Source organism: Cimex lectularius, unplaced genomic scaffold, assembly GCF_000648675.2.
Source record: "Cimex lectularius strain Harlan isolate CLEC.00 unplaced genomic scaffold, Clec_2.1 scaffold2, whole genome shotgun sequence".
Taxonomy (NCBI): domain Eukaryota; kingdom Metazoa; phylum Arthropoda; class Insecta; order Hemiptera; family Cimicidae; genus Cimex; species Cimex lectularius.
The window spans coordinates 3912939-3933753 of record NW_019394219.1 but is presented as its reverse complement, the minus strand read 5'-3'; the positions used below and the strand labels follow the sequence as shown (position 1 = coordinate 3933753).

Below are 20815 nucleotides of genomic sequence, written 5' to 3'. Positions count from 1 at the left end.
TGATTTTAAAAATTCTCTGAATAGTGAACAACAAATTACTTTCATTTATATAATTTGCCTTTTTTAAATTTAATTTTACAGTCTTCTTTTCATTGATTCTTGTGCAAAAGAGTTTGGACTGTTGATTAGGAAGACGTTTTCAGACCTTTTGTGTGAAGGAATGAAAGTGAATATCACGCTATTTTGTTTTCTAGTTCTAGTTGTAGTTAGGACTGGTAACGAGATCATCCTATGGTCAACCAGCATATTTCTCCACTTGGGCAATACACAAAATGTTGGCTTGTCAAGAAAAAATTCTCATCCTCTCATTCAGTTTTTATTTTTACTTTTTTTTATTCTCAATAAAAGATACCACTTAAATACAAATAAAAAAACTCACTTATGAATGGATAATGTGTTTAATTTATGAAAAATACCATTAAAAATAAGTTGCAGAAGTTTGCAAAAATGTTAGAAAGAAAATAATTAAACAGAATATTTTTTTTATCAAATTCAAAAAATTGTGTATCAAACATGTCTTAGTGTATAAATAATCATGAAAAAATAGGCACTAGGATGTTTGTTAGGTGACAATAAAATTGAGCTTAGAAATTTATTACTCAATAAAGCAGAAAATTCCACCTACCATATCCTGTATAAAAATTTAACACTAGATTTAGGCAATGAAACTAATGACCATTAGTTTCTGATGCAAATAAGTTGAATTATATGTTAAATTTTAGAGGGAGACAGTCAAACATGCAACATATATGTGTAGTAAAAATAAAATTGAAAAAATGAGTGCCCAATAATTAACAGGAAAGTATTAGTTAGAAGTTTTTTTTTTTTTGCTTTCTTTTGGAACATTCTGCAAGAGTATGCATCTATGAAATATCAAATTCCATTTTTTAACTTGACTAGAAATTCAGAATCATAAAGCAATAAATAAATAACAAGTAACGAGAGCAATATTGATCAACACAGTAAGTACTAAGAATCAAAAATTCGGTACGAAAACGACAACAAAGGATAAATAAACACAAACAACAATGAACAAATTAAAGTGCAGACCTACCAAATAAATTACATTTTGACAAAACTAACAATTTGAAGACACAAACTAATAAATAACAAGTAACAGATGCAATAATTAACTATCAACTAACTACAATAAATACTGCAGAATAAATAAAGATCAAACACTCGGGAAGCCAATAGCCGTCCTACGATTTGGAAGAAGTTAGATGTGTTATTCTTCCTCGTAAACGTAGTCATGGAGGCAATACGGTATCCGGTTCTCTGGTTTGATCCCCGGGGTATTTTATCTCGCCATTACTTTTATGAGTTTGAACATTCCATAGACAATATGCCCTAGTGGAAGATTCAACTTTCCACACTTTTTCAAAAATAAAAATACTTTATCAGGAGAAGTCAGTAAGAAGAGCTGGTGTATAATCATTTTCTTTGTATAGAATTCTTCTAGAGTCAGATATGGAATTCGGTGTTTTTGGCTACAGCAACATGGATTGAATTTGAGCCAATTGAGTTTTTCAAGAGAGGTGAGTTGTTTCTCAATTATTTTCCCTTGTTGAGTAAAGACCCACTCAGGGAAAGATGTTCTCTGCGTAATTTGAATTTAGGTAAGACCATCATTTCTTTGTGAATGCCTTGTGTTGGCCCATTCACTGATTCTACATGGGATGTAGCTACCTCTTTGAACCAGTAATTTTTTTTTAAAGATTTTATTACATGGAATAAAAGCAAAGAGTATTATTTCAGATCGTAATTAGATTTAGGGCCTATGTGTATTGCATGTTACATAACTTTAAAGTTAATGAAATTGTGTTGTTAAAATCAATATGCACAAATAATCTGATCTTGGTGCAGTCTGGTGCAGATTTACAAATATAATTATCTGCCAACTTCAACTTAAAATAATTCATCAGGGCAAAATAATTTTAAAATCTATAAATTAACATAATTAATTTTTTAATAGATAGTTGCAAATTTCTTTGCAGACCGACTCAGTCCCAATATTAACAAGTTCTGTGATTCACAGTTAACATTCACCATACTGAGACCAAGATTATTCGTGAGTAAAAATGTGGTCGATACATCTAACATGAAACAGAAAAAGAAACACCAAAGTCTGGCAGACTATGCCAAGCTTGAAATTTAATGTAATTATATTTTGTAAATTGTTAATTTTGCCAATAAAAATTGTTTTCTTTCTTTTAATTTGATTTAATCCTAATTTAATTATTTAGTAATAGCTTCAAATGTTAATAATTAATTAAACAGACTACATCATGAAAAAATTTTGTTTGTGAAACCAGCTGTCAAATGAAAACCTTTGCAACTTCTTTTGTATGAGATTTTTTTAAGTAGAAACTTTTTCCTTTTAATCTTGAAGTAGTTATCAAAATATAAATGGTAAATTATTATTATTTACAAATTTGAAAAGACCAATAAAATCAATTTCTAAGATGATCCATTTTGTACTATTTGAATCATGAGTTAAATTGAATGTGCTGTGTCAATTTAAGTGTTTATTTTTGTTTAAATGAACCTCATTATATCATACACATCATTTTATTTGTCGATCTTGATTTGTTTTTTTAATAATTGCTGTTTTTGTGAACAAAGGGTACTTAATGAATCAATTTCTCAGAGTGCTTGGCATAGTGTCTGTTGGTATTTACCCTCTCCAAAAAAATAAACTTTTGAGTCATGTTAAGATTTTAAATTATATATAACTGATATATAACTTACTGTATTGATTAAGCATTTTACTGCCAGTTTTTAACACTTGACTTGCATAGTTTGTATTTTTTTTAAATCGGATGTAATTATCTTTTAGTTTCGCGTTCCGCCGTTTATCAAGTAACCTCAGCCGCTTCGGTCCGTCCAACATGGATGCTTTTTATCTGTTTGAGTGTACTAGGAAGTGGCGAGTGGTGAACTTTTCAAATTATTGCCATAGAACTGAACAAGAGTTTGTGTCATAATTCTGGTAAGTATGACTTAAGCCAGATGAGTATGGAGTTTTATTTCTGGCTGTTAGACGAGCCGCATATGCCTTTAGCCAATTTTAACACAAGAGGTTTTCAAAAAAAAAATTTTTTTCTCACCATCCCAGGACTTAACTGTTTTGATTTTCTATGGTTTGCGTTTTGTCCGGCTTGTATCTTGGATTTGAAGCTGTTTCCAACTGTGATAGTTCACTGGCCGGTCCCCATCAGGTTATCCCACTTATGGATTTTCCCCTCCATCACAGAAGATCCATTGGTGAGAAAATCAACTTGAGATTTCGGACCTGGTCCGTTTTTTTGTAATGTAAGCTTTGCCCTCTAAACGGGCTTAAAACGCGTTCAGAATGTGAGTAGAGCCAGGAAAAAACAACCCCAAGTTGTTGGTTTTGAAGAATTAATAGAATCAGATTTTTGTTTCTTTTTTGAAAAGAACAGATCAATTTGTAAGTCGAGTTTATTATCTCATTAAACAAATCATAAAGACGTGCTAATTAAAGTAAATAAACTTAAGATGACAAATGCATCCATTCTGTTTAATGCTGACTTCTTTCTGAATTGCTCTGGACATGCATTCCATTCTGAATTCTGATTGGATGCTAATTTTGAACTTTGACTGGTCAAAAATACACATCAGGGCATACATAAACTAAAGATTAAAGGATGCTGTGTTGAGAAATTTGTCGAGTCAAATGAGTTTTGTCATCTCGCCATCTTTACTGGTGGTTTTGAACACATCACCGTACAACACAGCTTACCATTATGTGCTACATCAGCTGGAAAGTCTGCATTCAACCCTGACGACATTGGTTCATATAAACATAGGACGGGAGTATGCAACTTACACAAGCTAACGGATCATCATTCGAGTTTTAGTATATGTACTGCACAGAAGCAAGTAAAGCTAACATCATGAGATATGATTATCATGATTAACGTAGATTCTGTTCATGCAGGGTTGCTTTCTTTAAAACCTGTTGTCTCGCAGAGGTTGATTTTCAGTTTATTGTGATGGTGTGGGGTGGTGTGTTATCTTAGTATTATAGATAAATATGTAAGTCAAGTTTGTTGTTTGATTAAATAAATCATTCAGTCATGCTAATTAAAATAAATAAACTTAATATGACAAATACATCCATTCTGTGTAATGTTGACTACTTCTTTCTGAATCGCTATAATTCAGCTCACCAATATGCTCTGAATCAGCTAGAAAGTCTGCATTCCCTGACGACATTGGTTAATATAAACATAGGACCGGTAGTATGCAACTTTCCCAAGCTAACAGATCGTCATTCCAGTTTTAGTATATATACTGCACAGAAGCAAGTAAAGCTAACATCATGAAATATGATCATCGTAGATTCTGTTCGTTCAGGATTGCTTTCTTTAAAACCTTCTATTTTCAGCTTTGTGTGATGGAATTGGGTGGCATGTTATCTTGGTCTTACAGATCAGTATGTAAGTCAAGTTTGTTATTTGATTAAATAAATCATTCAGTTGTAAAATAAATAAACTTAACATGACAAATGCATCTATTCTGTTTAATGCTTACTACTTTCTGAATCACTACAGTACAGCTCATCAATATGCTCTGAATCAGCTGGAAGTCTGCATTCAACCCCCGACATCAGTTCATACAAACGTAGGACGGGAATGTAAAACTTACCTGAGCTAACATATCATCGTCCCAATTTTTGCAGAAGCAAGTACAGCTAAGAGATCATGAAGTATGATCATTATAGATTCTGTTCATTCAGCGTTGCTTTCTTTAAGCCTTTCATGTCGCTTAGAGGTTAAATTTCAGCTTATTGTGATAGAACAGGATGGCGTGTTATTGTTGTATGCAGCTTTTGGTGAGCATTTGTCATTTTTTGGAGTCATTTTTCCAGTCAAAAAAATCATTTGTATAATTTAAGTTCGATTCAGCCACCACTGCTACTCATACTTTGGAGACGGTTTCGAAGATGGGTATGGACGTCATATCTTTTTCCCCCACATTCCTCAATTAAAATTTCAAGGGTCAAACCCAGAACCCACTAACTTGGCAAATACAAAATCTGTTGGCCCTACCATCCATCATAGTCCATCACCACTACTTTCATTTTGTGGATCAAACGAAATTTGTTCAAATTCCTTGCACCTGAAGTAATATGGAATTAAATAGTTAATTTAAGTTTTATAACATATTAAAAAAAGCATACATTAATAATAATAATAATTTTTTGTTACAGGTTTTTCTAAATTACATTAGTGGTGTTTGATAATTAGTTGTCATGCCTCGTAAGAAACGGGCGAAACCAGTATCTATGAAACGGACATCTGAGAAAAGTGAAAGTGATCAAAGTGTAAACGGTATCGATGATGATAATGAAAATGGGGCTGGTGAAGAAGAGTCACCGGGAAAAGTGGTCGAATCTCCTACGTCAGCTCGTGAAGCTGAAGCATCTGAGACTAACGCCTCCAGCAATTGTACAGTTTATAGTAATTTTAGCTACATGGAAAACACAAGGAGGTACAGCACGAGCAGCCAAGAGGACGAGGATGATTACGAGCCGTACAACACGAGCAATCTGCTACCCATTGATATTCAGCAGATTGTCGTTGGGGATGTCACAAACGTGACAATCCATCAGGAATACGACATCCTCGATGAAGATGAGGAAGTAAATGAAAACATCGGTTGTGATATTGTTATTGAAAGTGTCAGTGGGCAAATTGAGGATGATGTGAACAATTTTCGGACTAGTGATAAACGGGATACCATAGAACCCTTAACAAAAGATGATTTTGAAAATTCAGATTTGTTACATGTTAAAAGAAGTGAGACTGATAAATGTTACTCGCCAAAAAAAAGCATTGATATTTCCTCAAAATCTGTATCAGCCATAAAAGAAACAGAGGAAAAGTTAAATGAATTAAAAATTACTCTAGAGTCAGATGAGCCTCCAGGGAAAGTATATGTGCCTCTAATACACCATGAAATTTCGATGCAGGTGGATGTTTCCCCTTTAAATTCAACTGTAAAAGATGAATATAATGAAATGCCAAAGAAAGAACCAATATTCAGAGAGATGGAAAAGATGGAGCTTGGTGGGATGGAAAATAGTGAAGAAACTCCGGAGAAATGCAATGATCTTAAGACTGCTGATAAAACAAAAAATTCAGAACCATTGGATAATGTTAGTCTAATGTTTACAGAACCTTTAAAAGTATTCAAATCAAAGAAACAACTTGGTCTTAATAAAAAACACGAAAAGAAGAACAAAGCTGCTGAGAACAAAAAATCACCTGAAAAGAAATTGTCAGATAGCAAAAAATGTCTCTCTAAGGATAACTCAAAAGCTGTAAATAAAGATACTGCAAAGCCAGAATCTAAAAAGCCAATTAAAGAAGCAATAAAATCTCAAGACAAAAAAAAATTGCACCCTAAAGAAAGATTTAAATCTCCTGAATCTAAAAAATTGTTTACTAAAGAAATTAAATCCCCTGAAAACAAAAAACACGTGAGTGCAAAGGAAGTCAAATTTCCTGAAACTAAAAAGTCTCAAGCCATGAAGGAAAGCTTAAAATCTTCTGAACAGAAAAAACAGCCGGTTAAAGAACCCATTGTCGACACCAAAAAGCTGAATGGTGAAGATTTAAAACTGAAAAAAGATGAAACGGACGACAAGAAAGATGATATCAAGAAGCCTGAAGGTACTGCTGTTAGAAGAAGAAGCAACAGAATTCGAGTGAATCGGTGGGAAGATTCTACTATTACAGAAGTAGCGTTGCCTCCTCCACTTCCTCCTCCGCCTGTTGCTCCAGTTGTCCAACCAGTAGCCACCCCTGTTTCAACCTCGACTCCGCCACCTCCACCTCTTTTCGATGCTGATAAACCTGTCAAGGTTAAATCCAGGTGGAGAAGGACATCTGAGTTAGAAATGGGAACAGGCATCACCAGTGATTCAGATACGAGTGTTTCTAGCATTTCGACGTTCAGTATTAAATCAGAAAGCCAGAACAGCCCTTGTTTGGATACACCGTTGCCTTCACCTATGGCATCGGCGAAGCTGCCTCTTATAACCACCCACCCGGAGATTGAAGAGCGGCTGAAAACCTATGAAACGGTAACGAGTAACATTTACCTTCTGCCACGGACAAAAAGTAAAGAGGCAAAAAGGATGGTATGCGATTGTACTCTTACTAAAGAAGAAATCTCAAGAGGGGAAAAGGGTTGTGGTGACGACTGCCTTAATAGGCTTCTCATGATTGAATGGTAACTTATACTACTAATGCTTATATTAAATTCATTATTTTATCAAATTATAACTTTATTGTGTTTCAGTGGTTCCCGATGTTCACTTGGAACACTTTGTTCTAATAAACGCTTCCAGAACTGTGAATATTCTAAATGTGAAGTAGTTAAAACAATGAAGAAAGGTCTTGGTTTAATCGCTTCATTTAATATTGAATGGTATGTTAGTTTACATTTTTAACTGGGAGAACAACACACATGATCCATGTCATTTATACATGTAATTCATTACAGTTTGAAAATAATGTTACACATTGTAATAAATATATTAAATTTAAAAAAATGAATTAAGTTTTAAAACAGTACTTTTGTTTTCCATTTATCAATTAGTATATTGGAAAATTTGTAGCTCTCCAATGAATATTATTGTACTATCTAAATACAATAGTTAAGTGTTAGTCAAGTTTCTTGTGTGAAGAAGTAGTTTAATTCTCAAATTAATATTTATAAAACTTACAGCTTCATTACCCAAACATAAAGGAATTATTTATTTAGAAATCGTGAGATGCAGTCTGATGTGATGTAGGTTTCAGAAAAACATTTTCTTTATCGTGCCAATTGATGATTATCTTCTATCTTAAGATTATCTATGATGATCTTTATTGAGATCATCTTCAGGGCCGAAACGTTGGCCTGATAAAGAAAATGTTTTTCTGAAACCTACATCACACCAGACTGCATCTCACGATTTCTAAGTAAATATCGATTAACGGTCTCTAATCACCACACATTAAGGAATTATTTTCCAAAATTTTTACAGATCTTTGAACTGTAATTTCAGTTTGGGTAGTTATCCTATAATTTGTTATTACGAATTGAATTTGATCACTTATAAAAAACACTATCCATACCTAATTAAACTTGCTATAGATTTTAGTTTCATTTTATTTTTTAAATTAAAAGTTCCATTGGTTGGATAAAACCTTAGCCAGATTTAAAATTAGCCTATACCTTTCACTTCTGCAAATTTCCTCTGTGTTAAATAGAAACAATGTGCAGGAGTGTTGTTTTATTTTGAAAACTAAATCTATCAAGCCGTGGAGAAAGGATTATAGTCTCTCTCAAACTTGAAAAGAGGGCCTCTGGAAAATCACACTATTTGGTTGAATTAGATCCAGTGTATGAAATATTTAACTGATGGCTCCATGGATCTTTGAATGTACTTGGCCTATGCCTTAGGACTAATTCAATGGGTATGAGGGAGGCGATGATGGACTCCAGTATAGCAAAATGTATCTGGGACTGGTGCAGAGATGCTTTCCCATTTTAAACAATTGCTCAAAAACAATAAGAGGCACTCCAGGTCCTAATCGCTGGTCTAAGTTCATTGTTGAAATTCCCCTCCAATCACCGGATGGGACTAGACTCAAGTCAGTTATTGTCACCGCCAATTAGGGAGAAAGAAAACGACGACCTCGTGGTGACATATGAAACTGCATTGGATCTAGGGCCGAACCTCAAGGCATTGAAATACCTTAATTTAAATAATAAATTAAGGGAATCTCTCATACAATCACACCAGAAACATTTATTTCAAATCAGCTGATGTGGGGCACATGTATGCACATCCGAGTGCACTAAAACAATGCTCAGAGATCTCAGGATTGAACAACTCTCAAGAATGCTCCTCACTCATTTCCTAATCGCTTTGAGGCCCGCACTGCCCATAGTCCGATAATCTGACGATTCTGACTGTTGTGCATACCAACCAAGTGACACTCTGGAAAGTCATACAAGGGATTATAGCTGAAGTGTGAATGAAGTTGGGGGAGATCCGCACCAAAGGAAGCGAACAAAGCAAAGCATGAAAGAGGTTAAGTTTTAGTTAATCAGGAAAAAATTAATAAAAGTCTCTTGTTTATCAGGGCATTTCAGAAACTTTTTTTCCCTATGAAATAACAAGTTTTGAAAGCCCAATAGAAAAATATCAGTTTCAGGTGCAGCTTGTTGAAAGCCTTTTCAAGCCGTGTATATTTCTGATAACATTCTACATGTATTCTCACTTTCTCAAAAACACAAGGAGATTAAAAATAATAATAATATAATTATAATAGCGATTATAATAATATAAATATAATATTTTTCAATTTCCAGTGGTGCTTTTTTAATGGAGTATGTCGGAGAAGTCATTGACCCCAAAGAGTTTCGTAAAAGAGCGAAAGACTATTCTAAAGAGAAGTCACGACATTTTTACTTCATGGCGTTGAAATCAGATGCGATCATAGACGCAACGTTCAAAGGGAACATTTCCAGGTTTATCAATCATAGCTGCGATCCCAATGCAGAAACACAAAAAGTAAGATGACTCACAAATAAATATATTTAAATCAATTTTTTATTGTATTTTATTGTTTTAATAGTGGACAGTAAATGGAGAGTTGAGGATAGGATTTTTCAGCAAGAGAGCCATTGCAAAAGGAGAAGAAGTTACGTTTGATTATCAACTTCAAAGATATGGGTAATTGAAATTTAATTCAATTTCTATTTAATGGCATAAGTATGATTTTGTTTTTATGTTTTCAGAAAAGAGGCACAGAGGTGTTACTGCGAGAGCTTGAATTGTCGCGGCTGGATTGGAGAAGATCCAGATAAAGAAAAGGACAGAGAAGATAAAGATAAGAGTTGGAACCGCAAAGAGAGGAAAGACAAAGAGAAGAAGAAAAAAGAGGAGAAACGAAGGGAATATGTTAACGAAATGGATGTGAGTGAACTGGACATTTTTAACAAAGCCTTGATGACTGACATGAAACCATGTTTCCAGCTGGAAGAGGAAATAGAAAAATTGAGCGCAACCGGTGTCAAGAACCAAGCACATACACTTACTTTAAGCAGGCTCATGGTGCGGGCGGAAGATCTCGTCTCTAGGTCTCAATTGCTAGAGATAGCAATAGCAGCTGATAGGTTGTGCCTTCGACTCTTCTTAGACTATCATGGGCTTGCGCTCTTGTGGTCATGGATGATGGACAATCAGGCTCCTGCCAAATTCAGGCTTCAGGTATTTAATAATCATGTAATTTTTCACAACATGTTAATTTTTTCTTTTTGTCTCTAGCTTCTTAAAACTTTAGAAAAACTGCCGATTACAAACAAAACCATCCTAAAAGACACTAAAGTTCTAAACATAGTTGAAAAATGGGCAAATCCTGATGATACATCTTTGGGAGATAAAAAAGAGAGGTGTGTATAATTAAAAAAAAGTCATCTTACAATTTTAACCTAAGGAAATAAAATATTAAATACCTAAATAGATCATTTCTGTTCAACTTTTTAACTTTGCCTGCCTATTCTCACTGGTTTGGTTGGTCTGAACTCTTGAAACAAGCAAAGTGCCAAATTTTGTCGGTTAGACAAAATCAGATCAAATAGGCCATCATAGATCAGAAATTATAAAAACAAATAATGTGACTGAACTATTCAAAACTTGTTTTAGAACTGGTGAAGATTCGAATGATGGCTCACCAGACTCCGTAGAGACAATCACTCCAAAAGGCGAAGGCGGGAATAGCCAAGACGGCCAAATGCCTGAAGCGTCACCTCCGAACGATGAAGACTCTCTAGCCATTGTAGAACTAGCCAAAAGTCTCATTTCAAAATGGGCCGATCTCAAAGAAGAGTACCGAATTCCAAAGAAAGAGAGAATAGAACAGATGAAAGAACATGAGCGTGAAGCTGGTAAATAAATTAATTAAAATATAAAAATTAATTAAAACAATCATGAAAGAGTGATTGTAAATTTTTCTTTTCAGACAGGGGCTACTGTGATCCAAGGGACAATCTCACTTATGACAGGTAAGATATTTTTCTTTCTTTAACTTGTCTTCTTTTATATTTAGCTTTTAACCTTTCTGGGACTAGTGACAAGTTGCCTTGTTCAGGCTTATACATTCCACAAGCCTTGAGACAGTTTTTTTTGTATTTTTTGCATTTTAAGAGCTCTAGCTGGGCACTTGGCATTGGGCTGAGGTTGTATCTAGTGTGTAGCAATCTTGGAAAAATTGAAGACACCGTCCTCATCAGCAGCAAACAATCCTTTTATCCCCCTTCTGTTCAGAATCTGGCCTCTCCCTCGAACTTTTGTGAAATTGCGGTACAATAAGTTTTCTGGCCAACCATTTAGCTACAATATCTCCATCTCATTGGGATTGCCCTACTTTTGCTATCTCTCTTCCCTCCCCTCTTCTCTTGCCTACCATCTTCTCTATTGTCTTTCTGATTTTTTGCTTCTTGCCTGTCAAGTGCCGTTATTTACGTTCTCAGTAATTTACATAATGTATTTTTGTTCTCATTTACATGTATACACTTATTTTAAATGTATAATTGTTTTTTACTTTGTACTTGTGTGTTTGTATGTACATGCGTGTACAGTGCTAAATAAAAACCATTATTTATTTTGTTTTTTTGGTTATGTTATATTAATATACATAATGAATACTTTTTGTAAAAAATAAATTAAATAAAACTTAGTTTTTCTCCTTCAATTTCTTACTTCTGTTGAAAACTATAATATCTGAGGAATGTACTGTCAAATTTTGAGAAGAATTATTGCGAACCGATTTGATGTACAATGCAAAATAAATCAGGCTATGAGAGTCACATAGCGGCCGAGAATATAGGTAGCGGAATGTATTTTAGCATCCTAAAATCGTCCCAAAAAGGTTTATTTTTATTATTATTAGCTTTTCACATAATTAATAATATGAAACCTTCAGTCGAGGGGGTGTTGGTTACAGGCATTGGCCAAATGAGAGGGATGCTGGCCGTTACAAGGAGAAGGACAAAAGAAGAGCTGGAAGAGATTCACCAGACAGTAGAGATAATTTCGATAGAAGAAACAAAGAAAGGTAAAACAAGTAAATTGTTATCCAAAATTAAAATGATATTTTACCTTGGATTGTTTTTAGAAATGGTGCATTGACCAGCCCAAGATTAACCAAAGTTCAGCGTCGCCAGCTCTTCGCTTTGCAGGTAGAAGAAGAAGAAAGACAGAAAAGGCAGGTGGAAGAAATGTGGAATAAACACCAAGAACAGTGTTCAGCTCTCGGCTTGGATCCAGCTCAGACGCCATTTTTCAACCAGCATAATGGTTTCCCTGGATTTTACCATCCACAAACTGGAACTTGGCAACCATTACCTCCAGGTAAGACCGAATATTTAAATATTTATATATAGTTTGAAAACATGATAAGATCATTATAGATTTAAGTAGAAACAAAGGAACACAATTAAAACTTTCTCAAAAATGTTATTGTTATTACTTGTTGTTATGTTATTACTTGTGTTATGCTATTTAAACATATGTTATTCTCATAAGAAAACATCGATAAGATGGACAAGAAAGTAAAGTAGATATGAGATATCCTTTGACATAATTATAGACACTTACTACTTTACATTGATGGGATTATTTTCTTTCATCATAACAACAGTCTCAAAACTGTCCGTGAGTGTTTGAATTTTTAAAAGGTTTCCAAAACATTCTATATATCAAAAGGTAAATAATTTTCCAATGTGAGTGCTATTTAGTATCTATTTTCAGGGAAAAATCTATCAGAAATTGAGAAATTTTTCGTTTGAGCTTGTTTTACAGTATCAAAATTGACTTGGTGACACATATAAGACTGATCATAATTACGTGTTTCTATCCTCATCAACAAATTTAGACATTTTATCCACATTTGCATGTTATTGTGTATATACCATTTTTGTTTAGTGGGTTTGTCTTATTGATGTTTTGTTTCAAGAAATGTTTCTGTTGTAGTTTCTCTGCTTAATTTGTTAAGTAGATTAGATTGTATGTTTCTTTGCATTGTATGCAAGAAAATACAAGCAGATACTAAGAACATATGAGACAAAAACGGACAAACTATGCGACACACACACAAAAGGACAGAAAGAAATATACAAACACAATACATTAAGCACTAAGAGGGTAATGTATAATAATTCACAAATTAACCACAACTCACACACATAATTTACACCATATAAACACCTGCATTAAGAGAAAAAGAACAAACACAAGAACCTGATCTACTTACAAAAAAGTTAAAAACAACAACAGACAAAGATAATGTTGATACACTCCTTTCAGCTTTCCACAAACTTATGAAAGGACTCAATCAAATAAAAACCGCACAGACTAAGTACTGAAAATGGCGAGAAAACAAAAAACAACATTCAGATAAAAAGTTTGGATAGGCAAAGAAAAATGATCAGAAACATTTAAATTAAGGGTTCTTTACCCTCTGACCCCATGAGGAATCACAATATTCCAATCAATTGAAGAATCCAAAACTCTAATATTTGCTGGCTGGTATAAGTTACAAATTGAATTTATCCAGAATCTTGGAACCTCGATGGCCAAGTGGTTAAGGCTCTGACTCGTAATTGCCACGCTAGCTAGCGGTTCTTAGTCTGAATCCCAACAGAGCCCATGGCTTTCTAATTGAGAATAGTATAAGGTATTTTAAGTGGTTTGACTCCCTCGTCTGCTACACTCAGCAGGTAGTTCTATGTTAAACTCTCTTATATGACAGGAATTGCAAATCATCCAGAATCTGCAAAAGATCCACCTACAATCGGAAGTTTAAAAAATATAATTGAAAATCCATGATGAAATAAAAATGTCTATAATTATGTCACAGGTTCAAATTGATATCTTTATTTTGCTTATTTTACTGTTCAACACAAAATTATACAGATAATGTATTAATTGGACAGTATAGAACAAACTGTTGAACAATATACAAACAAAGTATTGAAACAATTAAAAAATAAATAAATTTGCTAGGCTGGTTAATAAAAGACTTTTTGGTACAATAATTTATCTCAATATACAGTCAACCTCTTGTTAATTTGAATTTCTGGATAATACTAATTCTTCAATGGGTCACTTTGGTAAATTGAAAAAATGTATTTTCATACACTCAGTAACCTTTATAAATAATGTAGGTTGAGATGGAGTGGATCGAAGTCACGATAGCTCAAGTGGCTAGAGCTGCAGTTATTGAGCCGAAGGTCATGGGTTCAAATCCGGCTAGTGACACTAATTTTCTCATTTCAACCAAGACCATAAAAAGAATAATTAATTGAAAGAAGTAATTCGGTCAATTAGACCACTAAACATAAACACACATAATTGTGAACGCCCAAAACACCAATCAAAATTATGGCCATACCTAGCCCTCTTCTAAAATGTATGCCAAAAATTATCAAAATGATAACTTATTAATTGTAAGGATAATGAATTAATTAAAATATGATGGTCGGGAGCAGTTGGGGCATCGAATTCAAACTTTGTACGTCAGCCGTCAGACTGTTACAGTACTTTTCAGCAATTTTTTTTTAAATCGTGCATTGTATTCTTTGTTTTATCGGTTGCCTATGATAACCCTACAACTGTTCTATTGCATTATATTGGGGGGAACTCCAAACCCGAGCACATCTTAGGTTCAGTGGATGTTAGATATGTGCACTGCAATCTAAACACTGAGAGAAAAACCAGCGGCCATTTCAAGCTCTGTTCCACAAAGGCCTTATTTCACTCTCAAAATGACAAATCAGTTTGGAGTTAAAGAAACTATTCCTTAATTGCCCAAATTTTATGAACAACTAGCTTTTACCTAGCAACTTCATCCCTGGGGGACTCTGTTTTAATTTACCTTTCTAATGCGATGCAGAGTGCTAGTATGGCTTTCTAACATAGTGCCTTGTTTCTCAAATTTTTGAACAAACATCACTGACGCAACTTCATTAGCTGTTTGGGTGATGTAGCAGCTTCTGTGACCTTTTATTAATGAAGCTAATGGTATGGTATGGTATGGTAAAAAATTATCCATATGATCGCTGTAGGGATGGGATTAAAAAAAAATCCTTACTTAGCGGCTATCCATGTCATTACAGAAATGCACTGTCAAAATTTCAGCTCTTTAGATCCAGCAGTTTAATTTGTGCATTGTCTGTTAGACAGTCACTGTTTTATATATATAAATTAAACAGCGCAATGGCATTTACAGCTTTTTCTTTCACGAGGAAAGAAATTCCAGAAGTTGGATCTTACTGCTTTAAAATACAAGGGCCGATTCATATCAGATTTGTTGCATTGTGAGGGTGTTCCGTCCTATGGTCATTTACATTTTATAGACTCCTCCAAAGCTGTGATGTATGCTCAGGAAAAAAGCCTTATAAAGGATTGCAGCTGAAACAATGCAGGACGAAAGTTTTAACTTAAACTTGTGTTTTGCTTATAGTGTACTGATGGTTGTGCGTAGATTTAATAAACCTACAGCAAAAGAAATATCTAGTTTTCCATTCTTTAAAAGGAGAACCACCAGGTCATTGACACAATGTTGTGCACTAGCGTCAAAGTGTCCAAAGTTAATTTATGTTTTAAGCCCTCATTGTGATCCCATGTTGTACTCATTGATCTATCCCTGTGGTGAGCCAGGATGGAACTCCAAAATGACATGAGAAAATAAAACCGTCATGAATGACTAACAAGCCCCAATAGGTCACAGTAAGAAATATTTTTCGTTTAGGGATAGAGAGCATTCTATAAATCGAAATGGAGCCACTTCCCCTCTTTATAATTCAAAATTTTTGTTTGTAATGTTCCTCTGAATTTCCAGGCATTGTTTAATACAGCCTAGTTTCTTCGATGTTTTTTTTCTAGTTTATTATGTTTGGCGGTCAGTGTTTTGACTGTGGGTTCTCATCATTGGTCACTTTGGAAAATTATACAAAGAATGTCCAGGCCACATTGAAACTAAAACCGATTTATGAATTTTTTTTAGTAATGCATAACTATGTTCAATTTTAAACTGGATCTATTTCCACTTTTGCATTATTATTACAATGTTTTATTACAACATAAGTAAAAATGGCTTAATAAAAAAATGAAAAAGGGTTTTTTCTAAACTATCTCATTCTTGACCACTTCTCAAGAATTCAACAAATTAGTAAGGAAGAACTTTAAAAAATGCATATCAATTCAATCATTTTTTCTTATCCCTTGATGATTCAAATTATTTTTGTGGTCCCTTGGGTTTCAGATTATCAAGAGTCGACTGTATTGATTAAAAAGTATGTTTATTGTCATCTTGAAAATAATTCGAGAGCTTTTATTACAGAAAAAATGTATTCTAAAAGAATGTTTAGAAAAATTTTTGATTCTAATCTCTTCATTGCCCAGCTTTGCCGTTCATTATTGTAGCACATTTTATTGCTGTACTTTTATTTATTTTGTAATTTATTTATTTATTTTAACTGATCCAAATTCATATTTACTGTTTGTTTTAGAAACTATGATAAACAAGGTATGCTCTAGGAAAAAAGTTGCGACGAAATTCTTTGGTGTTACAGAAAGTGTGATGGAGAGCGCAGAAATGTATAGGCCAGGTGCTGCTCCTCCACTAGTTAATCAAATGCCACATGTGTATGCACCACCGGCCACCCCTCCGCCTGGATTCGTTCCACAGATGGGAGGGCCTCCTCCTGGAATGGGCCCACCGACTATAGCGATGCCACAACTGGCCCCGCCACTCGGTCCCCAAGGCCCACCTCCGGGAGGGCCACCACTGGTACCAGGAGGTGCGATGGGGTTGGGCCCACCACCAGGAATGCCCCCGACAATAGTGACAGGACCATTCTCTGCTCCGCCTCCCGGCCCTTTCCACCAAGTCCCTCCACAGTTCACACAACCACCTCCACCGTTGCAGCAATTCTCTGGCCCTCCGCACATCGCTTTCCAGACGCCTCCGCCAACCCAGCAACAGCCGCAAGTCTTTCCTCAGTACTTACCTCAACAGCCTCCACCCTCTTTAGAAACAATTCAGATGCCTCCTATGCAAAAACCAAATGTGGTTGTCGATACTCAAGCCCCTATCCTCCCACCACCACCTCGCAAACTTCCGCAAGGGTGGAAATCCGCTAAAGACAAAGAAGGCCGATTTTATTTTTATCATGTCAAAGTTAGAAAGTCTCAGTGGCAATTTCCCACCAATGAAGACATAGCAGAAGCCGATGCATGGGTTGCATCTCAGCATTTTACTGTTGAAGACGAAACAGATTCAGATGAAGATGAATCCGATAGTGAAGATGATGATTCTAGTTCTGATGATGATGAAGACAAGGTAACAAGGTTTTGCTTATTTATTTTTGAAGTTTTACATTAGTCTTGATATAATGTAATTTAGTTTATTTTATTATTGTATGTATGAAAATAATCATTATGTTGTTCAGTAGAAATTTTAGCTCACTGCCTTTATTTTTTATTGTTAATCAAAACATGGTGTAGTGAACAGTTCATGGATTTTTAAGTGTTGCTAAATTCACTCAATATATGTGAATAAGTTTTATTTTTTATTTATTGAAAAGTGTTTCCTATTTAATTCAATTTTTTTTTTTTTTAAATTGTCCCAGGAGGATGAAGAAGAAGAGGAAGAAGATATGGAAATGGTTTCTTCTGAAAAGCGAAAAGTAGAAGAGGAACATGTTGAACAACCACCCTTGCAAACTTTAGAAGAGGACTACTCTCCTTCTCAGGCAGTTGGGTTTCAGGAAAGTGAACCACAGTTGAAAAAGAGGAGGGAAGGACTCGTCCAAGTCAACATCATAAGTGTGCGTAGTTTAAATTTTTTACTTGTACATTTTCTTGTGTGAATCTATTTTTGTAAATTATCTTTATTATATTTTGTTTGTTTCTTTTTAGCCAAGAGACAACGAGGTTAATTACAGGAGGGGAATCAAGAAGTCAAAGATAAGGGAAACCAAAGAGAAACTTGCTCGTGCAAAACACAAACACAAAAAAGAAAAGGTGAGGAAATCTAAATCGATGGATTCCGATTCGTTGTCCGGCCCTCTGCGACGTATCAAGGACAAATTCCGAGTTCAAATGGCCAATGTCATTGTTACATTGCTCAACCCGTATAGAAAATCTGATTGCAAAGTCGCACGAATTCAGAACACAGAAGATTTCAAGCATCTTGCACGAAAGGTAATTTACAGAAACTTTGACAAACCATTTTTGTGTTTTCAAATGCAAAACCATTTTCCAAACTGTTATTAACATGTTATGACAAAAGTCTTGGTCTAGGCTCGTTTACTTAGCAACTCAATCCCAATGTTCTCATTTTTCAACATTCAAACTTTCAACATTGTAAATTTATTTAAATAGCATTTAAATTTTTTTATTTTCCTAAAAATTTGTTTTCGTGGGATTTTTTGGGGGTGCAAAAAATGAATATCAACATTGTTTCTTGCTTTAAAAAATATGTTTTGCTAAGTCACTCAGACACTTCATCACAATTATATTTAGCAGTTATTGAATTGAAACACATAATTTATGACCCAGTGAGAAGCAAAGTATGCTTAAATATTTTTTTAGCAAAAACAAAGTTGATATAGGTTTTGCACCCGTAAAAACTCCTAAATACAAATTTTTGGGAAAATCAAAAATAATTGTTTTCAATTTTCCACCTTCCAATGCCTACAATTTTTTCAAAAATCACAAAACTTTTATCTTTGAAATGGCTCAGGAAATAGTGTACTTTAGAACCCTAGGAACAAAAGTCCCTAGGCTAGAATGCTGCTATTTTTTGCCCTATCACCAAAACAAAAGTTCTTAACCAATACTATAATTTTATCAAAAATGATACACCTGTGGCTTATTAAAACATAAAAAGGAAAGTGATTTCAACCAACCATCGTTTGAAATTGGAAATTTAAAGGAATTTTTTAATTATTAATTCAAGTCAAATGAAATCAGTTTCAAAATAAATCTGTTTTTTATTTTACAAACCTTGTGGCTATATCACACCAGTTCTTAGCCTCTAAGACTAATCACATTTGCAATACACTGACAAAGAATTTTGCCAAAATTCTGCTTCTGCTTATAAGTTGTCGCATTTAATATATATTTTCTTTTTTTAGCTGACACATTTTGTTATGGTAAAGGAACTGAAGCACGTTGCTTCAATAGAAGAACTTGAATGCAATGAAAATGTAAAACACAAAGCGAAAGATTTTATCAAGAAATATATGGCAAAGTTTGGTTCCGTATATTCCAGAATGCCAGATGAGTGTTAAAAGCGTCTTCAGCATGACTGTTATTATTCTTTCTTGTGTAAATAGAAAACAACAAAGGATGCAGCTACTCCGCACCTGAGAGTATTTATCTGTTTTAAGAGCCTTTATTGGTATGAATTTTTCAAAAAAAAAAATGTACAGTCTATATAAAATAATGTTAAGTATAAATATTGTACAAACAAAATGAGAAAGAAATTAATTCGTGTGTCAACCAACAAATTAAAATAAAATATTTATGTGTTATTGTAAAAGTATATGTTAAGTTTTTTATTTGATAAACATAGTCATCATTTATATCTAACTTTTATTCTGATTTTATAACTATTAAAACAGAAGTGTCTGAATTTTTGTTTGTTTTTGTCTTTACAATGTGAATTAGAATTGTCTACTTTTCTTAAATTCACGTGAAGATGACAACTGTTCGGCAGTGTACATTTATATATAAAATTGGTTAACATTTTCTTTGAATAAATAATTAAATGATTATGAATATTGTTAAGAAAAACTAAAAAAAATTTAAAAGAAAAAGAATTGAAAGAAATAAAAACCAACTTTTTTCGTAAATTTATTTTGGAATTATTTCCTTCGAACTGTCCTTTGTACTTTTATAAAACCCAACACTGATTTAGCTGTAGCTTGGACATCTGAGCCTGTTGGTCTCAAATCGGTCTGGGTTTTTGGGTGTGGGAATAAGCAGTTTTGGTTTGGTGAACAAATGCAGCTGTATCATCAGATCATTGTTTGCATGTGGTTTTATGAAGATAATTTTTCCCCACAAATTATTTTGGAATTTCTCTTACCTATATAAAAATTATTAATTATAAATAGTAGGAAGCCATAGCGAACTTTTCTTATAATTATTGTATATATTGTATTGCACATGTAAAAATAAAAATTTATTCTATTATATTATATTAGAATTAGATCATTGGTGGGCTCATTTTCCTGACACTATTTACTTATATCCTAACCAACCATTGGAAATGGCAAAACAGCAAGCGTAGAGGGGGGGGGGTCATTTATGTAGAAAGCAAGGCAGCTTTAAAGGCCTGAAACTGCTTCAATTCCCTGAAATAACAAATCTTGAAATAGGCTATCAGTAAAGTGGTCCCAGGTCATGAGGGAATTGTTGGCACCAAAGCAGATATACTTGCTAAAAAAAGGAGCCTTGTAGGCCCAAATCTTTTTTCTGGCATAAGCCTTATCCAAGCATAACTAAAGAAGACAATATATACTGAGCGAAAACCAAGTATGAGGTAAGCAAAAAGACTACTTGCAAAAACATCCCAGTGGGGGAAAGAGAAAATCCTACTTAACAGAAAATAATTACAAACTCTGATATATTTACAAGACATGATCCAGTAAAATACCGCCTTAAAAAATTGAATATAAACAAAAGACCAGTGTCAACTATGTACAAGAGATG

General features: G+C 34.0%; 1 protein-coding gene across 3 annotated transcripts; it reads left to right on the top strand.

Annotated features, from left to right (window-relative positions):
- Nucleotides 1–2846: 2846 nt before the first annotated feature.
- On the top strand, nt 2847–19489 carry LOC106666752 (histone-lysine N-methyltransferase SETD2). 3 transcript variants are annotated; one of them, XM_014394159.2, is made up of 16 exons: nt 2847–2992; nt 5240–7266; nt 7336–7464; nt 9400–9601; nt 9666–9763; nt 9829–10006; nt 10067–10300; nt 10358–10482; nt 10736–10977; nt 11052–11094; nt 12036–12146; nt 12207–12442; nt 16603–17435; nt 17725–17922; nt 18014–18298; nt 19234–19489. In XM_014394159.2, the coding sequence occupies exons 2-16, from the start codon at nt 5282–5284 to the stop codon at nt 19387–19389; spliced, it is 5055 nt and encodes a 1684-aa protein (XP_014249645.1). In that variant the 5' UTR covers nt 2847–2992; nt 5240–5281; the 3' UTR covers nt 19390–19489. The 3 variants fall into 3 exon arrangements, with proteins under 3 accessions (XP_014249645.1, XP_014249646.1, XP_014249644.1); XM_014394160.2 differs by having other exon boundaries at nt 12015–12146; nt 16666–17435; XM_014394158.2 differs by having other exon boundaries at nt 2848–2992; nt 12015–12146.
- The last annotated feature ends 1326 nt before the right edge of the window (nt 19490–20815 follow it).

Excerpts from the sequence above, each read along its gene's own strand:
- LOC106666752 (XM_014394158.2), top strand. The coding sequence starts at position 5,282 with ATGCCTCGTAAGAAACGGGCGAAACCAGTATCTATGAAACGGACATCT. Across the intron at positions 10,978-11,051 it reads AGAACATGAGCGTGAAGCTG|ACAGGGGCTACTGTGATCCA; the intron begins GTAAATAAATTA and ends TTTTCTTTTCAG. Across the intron at positions 11,095-12,014 it reads GACAATCTCACTTATGACAG|TCGAGGGGGTGTTGGTTACA; the intron begins GTAAGATATTTT and ends TGAAACCTTCAG.